This window comes from Acomys minous (assembly GCF_964271855.1).
Source record: "Acomys minous genome assembly, chromosome: 12".
Lineage (NCBI taxonomy): Eukaryota > Metazoa > Chordata > Mammalia > Rodentia > Muridae > Acomys > Acomys minous.
This window is the reverse complement of record NC_140493.1, coordinates 1,339,165-1,349,141: the sequence shown is the minus strand read 5'-3', so window position 1 is coordinate 1,349,141 and position 9,977 is coordinate 1,339,165. Positions and strand designations below refer to the sequence as shown.

Genomic DNA, 9,977 nt, shown 5'->3' with positions numbered 1-9,977 from the left:
TATCATTAAAACTGCAGCTTTATTGTCCTATTTCAGAGTTGTGCTATTTGTTATATAATAAAATGGGGACGCACAAAATGTCCACGAGGTTTGATTTAGTATCAGCCTATTGACCCATCCCAGGGCAAACTGCTAACTTTTGGCGCAGCCTATTCACCAGCCTTTTCCTATGTATTTTTAAGCAATAACCCAGGTACCACTATATATAAACTCATATCCAGCTTTTTCAATATATCATACCGTTTCTCTCATATTAATAAAAATTCTTTGTAAACATAATTTTAATGAAAAAACATTTCCTCTTTTTTGTTGTTTGTTTGTTTGTTTTTGAGACAGGGTTTCTCTGTGTAGCCCAGCTCTGTAGTCCAGGCTGGGCTCAAACTCAGAGATCTGCCTGCCTCTGCCTCCCGAGTGCTGACGTCAGAGGTGTGGGCCACCACGCCCAGCTTACTGAAAAAATAATTCATGAGAACATACTGTAGTGTGTTCAGACGCCCTCCTTAGCTGGGAGAGCTGGTGTGTGGAAGCACATAGGATCAGGGCTTCCTAGAAGGCTAGAAAGATTGCTTTTGAGAACCCAGGTGGCTGTGCGGAGCTTGGGTGGGGCGGAGAGGGGGAGCAGCTCACAGGTCCTGGCCCAGACGCTCCAGCTCACCCAGGAGGAAGTCTATATCAGCCTGGGCCAGTGTGGGGTTGGCCACCACCACTCGGAAGAAGTTGGGCCGGGTCCCGTGGGGCTGGTAGCCAATCATCATGGACCCTTTCTTCACCATGCGCTCCTTGAGCACCGGCGCCACCTGCGGGCGGTGGAGGGCGTGAGGCGCTGAAGCACCCGGCCCGGCTGCCCCGCCCTCCTGGCTCCACACCGCCCTCTGCGGCACACTCATTGCTTGCACCGTCCCCAGCGCTGCTCCTGCCAATCTCCGCCTTCATCCTCATCGCCTTCTCCCTCTCTTAGTTCCTGACATACTTTTTGACCTGTACCACACGATCCAGTGGTAACTTACAAAGCCGCCTTGAACAGTGTGAACAGGTCACCCCTCTTCTGTGGTAACAGCCCCCGGAGGCCAGGGCGCCGTGTTCCTTCAGGTTACTGAGGCGGCCCGCGCTAATCCATTCTCTGGGACAGGACACAGCCTATCCCCCTGCCTCACAAGCACGGCTGGGATGGTCTTTCTGGGTTGATGTCCCCAGCATCAGCAGCAAAGCTATTCCTGATCTGTGTTTGGCCTTAGTTCCAGCACAGACACCTGCATGCTGCACGCTGGTGATTTCCCCGGGTAACCCCGCTTTGTCTCCTTACTTTCCTCCCCACCTGCACCTCATTTTTAGAAAGAGGGCAAGGGGGCGCTCTCCTGTGCTCGTCATCTCACGGGCGGGAAGCAGGGACATGCCATACCAGGCGCGGCCAGCAGAGGGCAGAGGCACACCTGACGCTTAGTTCCCCCAGAACCGGGTTTACCCAGAGGGCAAGGACTATACCTGAGACAGCCTCTGGCTGTAATCTGGACTCTCCTTCTTCCCCCGCAGGCTGGGAGGCACAAACCAGAAGCACACATTGACGAACTCGGGCTGAGGGGAGAGGGATGAGGAAGGTAGGTGCTGTCTCCCCTCTACTCCACGCATGGAACGGGGTGGGGGAGTGGGGGGCGGGGCGAGGCAGGGTGGGAGAGATGGCATTCAAAGGAGCCAGAGTCCTACCTCCATGACCAACTCAAACCCTTCCCGCTTTTTTATCTCCTCCACCAGGTACCTGAGGAAAGAGTGAGAAAGCGTACATGGAGGAAAGGCGGCGGCAGCAGGAGAAACACAAGAGACCGTCAGAGGCAGCAGGAGGACGAGACCCGGGGTCCCCCCACGCCTGCCTACCGGGTGAGGGCAAAGGCCTGGTCGATGCGCCGCTCCAGCCCTTGCCCGCCCTGCGCCTTCCACATGAGCCACAGCTTCAGGCAGTCCACGCGGCGGCCACACTGCACCACCTTGTCCCCCGTGTCCAGAGCCACGTCGTAGAACTTGTCCTGCTGGAAGAGGTAGCTGGCCTGGGACCCGTGGCAGCGCTTGAGAAGGTTCTGTGGAGAGGGAGCTGTCAGAGCGGGCCTTCCCACAGCTGCAGGGAGAGCTCTCGCCTCAGCGGCTCACCCTTTCCTCTCCCTGGGCAGCTGCCAGCCAACCCAGACCTCTCTCTCAGGGCCGCTCCCAACACCAGAGCTCTTCCTTAATCCTGCCCAGAAACCCTTTCTGTCACACGAAAACAAACCACTGTGCACGAGGGAGCTCAACACACGGTTAGGGGGACCACGGAAACCGTGGCTTCGGCTGGGAGCGTAAAGGGAGTGTGCCGAGGCCGGGACCCCGCTGTGGTGAGAGGGCGGTTAGGGGGGCTGGGGCCTGGGACTAGGGCAGACCCACCGAGGTGTCCCGGAGAAGAAGAGCGGAACACTGCAGCCCCGCGGCGAGAAGCTTGTGGGGGTTCCAGGCCACCGAGTCAGCCCTGGGTGAGACAGGGCAAAGCTGGGTCAGGGGCTCCTCCTCCGACTGGCAGACTGGCAGAGCCCTCCCCCCTTTTCCAGACCCTTCCCCAGCAGGCAGGAAGAACTCCCCCCACCCTCCCTCTAATCCTCAGTCTTCTCTCCAGATCCCACCTCCCCAGGCTCCCTGGCTTGTGACTATTGTGAGGACCTAGGATTTGAACAGAGGTTCGGGAAGGAGGCTGTAAGCACCTCTGGATTCCATCCAGGAGATGCCTGTGTGTCCGGGACAGCAGGACGCTCCCGCCCCAGGCGGCCTGTGGAGCAGGAGGAACAGCATGGGTCTTGGCCTTAGTGTAGCCCACCCTACCCCCCTTGACCCAAGTCTCACTCACGTCCACGTGTAACCACAGCCCGTGACGCTGGCAAACATCAGCAATTGCATCCAGGGGGTCAAAGGCCCCTAACACGGTGGTACCAGCGGTGGCACTGACCAGAAATGGCACAGAGCCCTGTTGCCAAAAGGTAGAGGAGAAAGAAGCCAAGGAGTCACCATTAAAGCCGTGGAGAGGCCGGTGCCGAGCCCTAGGCTCCCTGTGCACCCTTCCCAGCCCTGTGCCAGCCTCCCCAGCGGTCTGCAGACAGGGACGCTAGGGCCTAAGTTTACCCATTTCCAGGGCTTATGCTCATTTAAAGCTGGGCTGGGGACACGGCTCAATCATCAAATCATCTTGCAAACATGCGGCCCTTGTCCGTCTCCAGGCACAGTGCCATGTGCCTATAAACCCAGCTCTGAGAGACAGAGACAGCTCAGTGCAGGAGCGCTTGTCAGCACACCTGGGAGCCTAGCAGAATCTTCAACACCAAGCAACAAGTGCATCAATCAACTGTGTGTCCACAATGAAGCCACGAGGCAGGAGGATCGCTGTGAGTTTAAGGCCAGCCTGGTCTACAAAGTGAGTCCAGGACAGCCAGGGGGACACAGTGAGACTTTGTCTCAAAAAGAAAAGAAACTAAGAAAACAGTCTCCTGAGGCGCACACACACCTGTGATCGCAGCCCTCCAGCAGGCCGAGGCAGGAGGATCACTGTGACCTGGAGGCCAACCTGGTCTACAAAGCCACTTCAGGACAGAGAAACTCTGTCTTGGAAAAAAAGAAAGAAAAGGAAGGAAGGAAGAAAAAAAAAGAAAAGATCTCTTTGTAGCAAGTCCTGGTGGTGCTGGCCTATACGCCCAGCTATTCAAACAGCTGAGGAGAATTGCAAGTTTAAAACCAGCCAGGGGGGCTGGAGAGATGGCTCAGAGGTTAACAGAACTGAATGTTCTGCTGCTCTTCCAAAGGTCCTGAGTTCAATTCCCAGCAACCACATGGTGGCTCACAACCATCTATAATGTAATTCTCTTCTGGCCTGCAGGCATGCATGCAGGCAGAGCACTGTATACATAATAAATAAAATGTAATTCACAGTTCATATTCTTTAAAAAAAAATAAACAAATAAAAAATAAAACCAGCCAGGGATACATAGAGAAACCCTGTCTCAAAAACAATTAATCTATTAGTTAATTAATTAAAGTCCAAAAAGAGAGCTATGGAAATAGTTCAGTGATGGAGCACGTGCTTGAAATGCCCCATGGCCTTGGGTTCATTCCCATTGTCACACACGAGCACACACAAAAAAAGTTACAAAAAAACCCAAAGACCTGACAGGTGCGGTACCACACTGTGTAATGCCGGCACTGGGTTACACAGGACTCAGTCCAGAAAATCTAAATTATGCTGTGGGTGGTGGCGCACACCTTTGATCTCAGCACTTGAGAAGCAGAGACAGGTGGGTATCTTGATGCAAGTTCAAGGCCATCGAGGACTATATAGTTAGACTCTGTCTCAGAAAGTAGAAATAAATGCAAAAATAATGTGAATTATAACGACTCTGGTGGACGGCTCAGCAGGTACAAGCACCTGCTCCCTCAGAGACCTGAGTGTCACCTCAGCGCCCACACAGGATAAGTTATAAACTAGCTATGACCTAGTTCCACAGGATCCAACACCCTCTTCTGGTCTCCATGGGCACTGAGCTCACATGCACACATACACACATGTAAATAAAAATAAAAATGAACCCTAAAAAATTTTTAAATAATTAAAAGTATAAAACACTTAAAATATAAAAAGAAACTTAGCCGGGCATGGTGGCGCACACCTTTAATCCCAGCACTTGGGAGGCAGAGGCAGGTGGATCGCTGTGAGTTCGAGGCCAGCCTGGTCTACAAAGTGAGTCTAGGACAGCCAAGGCTACACAGAGAGACCCTGTCTTGAAAAACCAAAAAATAAAAATAAAAATAAAAAATAAAAAGAAACTTTGTGCTCTTGAGTTAGGCTAGATATGATATCCAGAGCACAGGGAGCCAAGGCAGGGTGTGGGTAGGTGGGGCAGCAGGGTGTGGGTGAGGGGGGGCAGCAGGGTGTGGGTGGGTGGGGCAGCAGGGTGTGGGTGGGTGGGGCAGCAGGGTGTGGGTGAGGGGGGCAGCAGGGTGTGAGTGAGGGGGGCAGCAGGGTGTGGGTGAGGGGGGGCAGCAGGGTGTGGGTGAGGGGGGCAGCAGGGTGTGGGTGAGGGGGGCAGCAGGGTGTGGGTGAGGGGGGCAGCAGGGTGTGGGTGGGTGGGGCAGCAGGGTGTGGGTGAGGGGGGCAGCAGGGTGTGGGTGAGGGGGGCAGCAGCGTGTGAGTGAGGGGGGCAGCAGGGTGTGGGTGAGGGGGGGCAGCAGGGTGTGGGTGAGGGGGGCAGCAGGGTGTGGGTGAGGGGGGCAGCAGGGTGTGGGTGAGGGGGGCAGCAGGGTGTGAGTGAGGGGGGCAGCAGGGTGTGGGTGAGGGGGGCAGCAGGGTGTGAGTGAGGGGGGCAGCAGGGTGTGGGTGAGGGGGGGCAGCAGGGTGTGGGTGAGGGGGGCAGCAGGGTGTGGGTGAGGGGGCAGCAGCGTGTGAGTGAGGGGGGCAGCAGGGTGTGGGTGAGGGGGGGCAGCAGGGTGTGGGTGAGGGGGGCAGCAGGGTGTGGGTGAGGGGGGGCAGCAGGGTGTGGGTGAGGGGGGCAGCAGGGTGTGAGTGAGGGGGGCAGCAGGGTGTGAGTGAGGGGGGCAGCAGGGTGTGGGTGAGGGGGGCAGCAGGGTGTGGGTGGGTGGGGCAGCAGGGTGTGGGTGAGGGGGGCAGCAGGGTGTGGGTGAGGGGGGCAGCAGGGTGTGAGTGAGGGGGGCAGCAGGGTGTGGGTGAGGGGGGCAGCAGGGTGTGAGTGAGGGGGGCAGCAGGGTGTGAGTGAGGGGGGCAGCAGGGTGTGGGTGAGGGGGGGCAGCAGGGTGTGAGTGAGGGGGGCAGCAGGGTGTGAGTGAGGGGGGCAGCAGGGTGTTGGTGAGGGGGGCAGCAGGGTGTGAGTGAGGGGGGCAGCAGGGTGTGAGTGAGGGGGGCAGCAGGGTGTGGGTGAGGGGGGGCAGCAGGGTGTGGGTGAGGGGGGCAGCAGGGTGTGGGTGAGGGGGCAGCAGGGTGTGGGTGAGGGGGGCAGCAGGGTGTGGGTGAGGGGGCAGCAGGGTGTGGGTGAGGGGGGCAGCAGGGTGTGAGTGAGGGGGGCAGCAGGGTGTGAGTGAGGGGGGGCAGCAGGGTGTGGGTGAGGGGGGCAGCAGGGTGTGAGTGAGGGGGGCAGCAGGGTGTGGGTGAGGGGGGCTGCAGGGTGTGAGTGAGGGGGGCAGCAGGGTGTGAGTGAGGGGGGCAGCAGGGTGTGGGTGAGGGGGGCAGCAGGGTGTGAGTGAGGGGGGCAGCAGGGTGTGGGTGAGGGGGCAGCAGGGTGTGGGTGAGGGGGGCAGCAGGGTGTGGGTGAGGGGGGCAGCAGGGTGTGAGTGAGGGGGGCAGCAGGGTGTGAGTGAGGGGGGCAGCAGGGTATGGGTGAGGGGGGCAGCAGGGTGTGGGTGAGGGGGGCTGCAGGGTGTGAGTGAGGGGGGCAGCAGGGTGTGAGTGAGGGGGGCAGCAGGGTGTGAGTGAGGGGGGCAGCAGGGTGTGGGTGAGGGGGGCAGCAGGGTGTGGGTGAGGGGGGCAGCAGGGTGTGAGTGAGGGGGGCAGCAGGGTGTGGGTGAGGGGGGCAGCAGGGTGTGAGTGAGGGGGCAGCAGGGTGTGAGTGAGGGGGGCAGCAGGGTGTGGGTGAGGGGGGCAACAGGGTGTGGGTGAGGGGGGCAGCAGGGTGTGGGTGAGGGGGGCAGCAGGGTGTGGGTGAGGGGGGGCAGCAGGGTGTGAGTGAGGGGGGCAGCAGGGTGTGGGTGAGGGGGGCAGCAGGGTGTGAGTGAGGGGGGCAGCAGGGTGTGGGTGAGGGGGGCAGCAGGGTGTGAGTGAGGGGGGCTGCAGGGTGTAGGTGAGGGGGGGAGGCAGGGTGTGAGTGAGGGGGGGCAGCAGGGTGTGGGTGAGGGGGGCAGCAGGGTGTGGGTGAGGGGGGCAGCAGGGTGTGAGTGAGGGGGGCAGCAGGGTGTGGGTGAGGGGGGCAGCAGGGTGTGAGTGAGGGGGGCAGCAGGGTGTGGGTGAGGGGGGCAGCAGGGTGTGAGTGAGGGGGGCTGCAGGGTGTGGGTGAGGGGGGCAGCAGGGTGTGGGTGAGGGGGGCAGCAGGGTATGAGTGAGGGGAGCTACAGGGTGGCCAGAAGTAAAGGTATCTGCCTCCAAGTCTGATGATCCGTGTTTGCTCCTGGGCCCCACATGGTGAAGGGGAGCAGTGACTCTAAGCTGTCCTCTGACCACCTGATGCATACTGCGGCACACGTGTGCTCAGGAGCGGAGGCAGGAGGAGCACTCCAAGGTCAAGTTGGGTTACATAGCAAAACTCAGAAAGTAAATAAAAATGGAGTTACTGGGAGTCCCACCTCTGGGTCCATATCCTCCGGGACTGGAAGCAGAGAGCGTGCTCGGAGAGAGCTAGTGAGCCCCAGAGCTGAGGAGCTGAAATTCCACCTCCACTGGACAGTAGTGAGAGTCTAAATTTAACCCGTGATGCCAGGGCGGGGCTTTCGGTGGGGGCGGGGCTTAGGCACGGTCGGCAGGGCTGACTGCTGGCAGCTGGATTAAGAAGAGGGCCAGAGACCCAGGCTGGATCCCTGCCTCCCATCATGCCTTGGTGCACGGACTGCCAGCAAGGACCATCACGAGATTTAAGCCTTGAACTTTGGGCCTGAACTGTGAGCCAAAGTAAATCTCTTTTCTTTATTAAGTTACCCAGCCTCAGGTATTTCACCATAGTAATGAAAAGTAGATTAAACACGGGGTCTTTTTGTTTTTTCTTTCTTCAAGATAAGGTTTCTCTGTGTAACAGCCCTGGCTGTCCTGGACTCTCTTTGTAGACCAGGCTGGCCTTGAACTCACAGTGATCCACCTGCCTCTGCCTCCTGATAGCTGGGATTAAAGGCGTGCGCCACCACACCCGGCTATATTTTTAAAAATAAAAGAGATCTAAACAAGGATTTTTCCAAAGATGGTAAGACACTATGCATGGTGGTGCACGCCTGTAATCCCAGCACTCAGGAGACAGAGGCAGGTGGATCTCTGTGAGTTCAAGGCCAGCCTGATCTACAAAGTGAGCCCAGAACAGCCAGGGCTACAAAGAGAAATCTTGTCACGAAAAACCAAAAAAAAAAAAAAAAAAAAAAAAAAAAAAAACCAAAAAAAAAAAAAGTCATTCTGGGGTAGGCCAGCATGGGCTGAGATACTTCCCCCAAAAATTTATAATTAAAATAGGTATCAGAAAGTTAAGGGTGTGTGTGTGTATGTGTTATATGTATGTATGGTATGTGTATGTTTATGTGGCATGTGTAAAGACTTTTTATTTATACAGTGTTCTGCCTGCATGTGAGCCAGCAGGCCAAAGAGGGCACCAGATCACATTGTAGACGGCTGTGAGCCACCATGTGGTTTCTGGGAATTGAACTCTGGACCTTTGGAAGAGTAGCCAGTGCTCTTAACCTCTGAGCCATCTCTCAGCCCCACTGGTTACTCTTTCAAAGAACCTTGGTTGAATTCCCAGCACCCACATGGCGGCTCACAACTTCATGTAAGTCCAGTTCCAAGGGGCTCTGGACTCCATAGGCAGTACATGCACACGCTACACACATACACATGCATGCACACATGCAGGCAAAACACCCATACACATAAAATCAAACAAACTATAAAATAGATCTTTTCAAAAAGAGAGGTGGACTGGGGAGAGATGACCAGCAGTTAAAGAGCACTTGCTGCTCTTGCAAAGAACCTAGGTTTGGTTCCCAGCACCCACATGGCAGCTCACAATCACCAGTAACTACAGTTCCAGGGGACATTAAACCTTCTTCTGGCCTCTGTGGGAGGCACGCAAACAGATCACACATATACATGCAGGCGAGACACCCAAACACATAAAAACATAATGAAATGGGTTTGGGGTTGGTTTTTTTGTTTGTTTGTTTGTTTTGTTTTTTGTTTTTTCCCCTGAGACAAGGTCTCTCTGTGTAGCCTTGGCTGTCCTGGAACTCTCTTTGTAGACCAGGCTGGCCTCGAACTCACCTAGATCCACCTGCCTCTGCCTCCCAAGTGCAGGGATTAACGGCGTGCGCCACCGCGCCCGGCATCAGTGAAGGCATTCTCGGTGTTATCACATATGCACTCCTCCTATCTTCCTATGTTTGGCCACACTGTACCCTAGCACTGGTGGTGAAAACGACCACATCCGGTGTGTGGCCCACACCCGTTACCAAGCACCACGTAAGCTAAAGCAGGAAGATCAAGTCTGAGGCCAACACGACCTGACAGTGAGTTCAAAGCCGACCCATGCTACAGAGCGGGAACTCGTCTCAAATAAGAACAGCAGCGAACGGCAGCTAATGTCAGTGCAGTGCACGCACGCCCAGAAGCCATTCTAAGCATGTTGCACACTGATTTAATCCTTACGACATTCTTATGCAGTGACGCCTGTAGAACACCCATGTCACAGAGGAAGCAGCTGGCCAGACAGAGAGGCCGTAACTTACTTATCGGCCAGCGGCATTACATTTTTTTTTTTCATTACCTGCTTTGCTCTGGTTAACGTCCTCACACACAGGACACTAGGAGCCTGTGATAACCAACAGGGCTGCCTGACTCCCGTGGAACTTCAGAACCCAGCCCACCTACGAGTCTCTGCAGAGCATGAGGAAGGTCGCCCCAAAGCACCCGGCGCCCTCACTCACCTCAGCCTCGGCCAGACCAATCTGCCTCTCCAGATCCTCTGGGATCATCTTCCCTCTGAAAAAGAAAACAGTGAGTGGAGCCGTGGCAGGTGCTCCAGCCCGGGAAGCCAGGTGACACCGCTGGGTAAGGCAGAGGAGCAGCACAGAGGCCGCGCGCGGTACAGCCTGGGACCTCAGAGCACGGGGTGGGGGTGCTAAGTGGGCACAGAGAAGCCAGAGCAGCAATTCTGAAAGAAGAGTAGATGGGAGAGGTGCACCAGGGAAGGGCCTGAGGCCAGAGCACTCGGGCAGGG

At 56.6% G+C, this 9,977-nt stretch overlaps 1 protein-coding gene across 7 annotated transcripts in view; it reads right to left on the bottom strand.

Annotated features, from left to right (window-relative positions):
- Positions 1-9,977, bottom strand: part of CSAD (cysteine sulfinic acid decarboxylase) — a 24,625-nt gene continuing 14,648 nt past the window's right edge. For all 7 annotated transcript variants that reach the window (XM_084749638.1, XM_084749640.1, XM_084749642.1 and 4 more), the window contains exons 8-15: positions 9,685-9,739; positions 2,864-2,980; positions 2,721-2,785; positions 2,410-2,491; positions 1,870-2,069; positions 1,702-1,753; positions 1,483-1,572; positions 1-797 (exon numbers count right to left, since the gene is read on the bottom strand). In XM_084749638.1, coding sequence (XP_084605764.1) covers positions 624-797; positions 1,483-1,572; positions 1,702-1,753; positions 1,870-2,069; positions 2,410-2,491; positions 2,721-2,785; positions 2,864-2,980; positions 9,685-9,739 — 835 coding nt within the window. In that variant the 3' untranslated portion in view covers positions 1-623. The remainder of the gene's footprint in view (positions 798-1,482; positions 1,573-1,701; positions 1,754-1,869; positions 2,070-2,409; positions 2,492-2,720; positions 2,786-2,863; positions 2,981-9,684; positions 9,740-9,977) is intronic.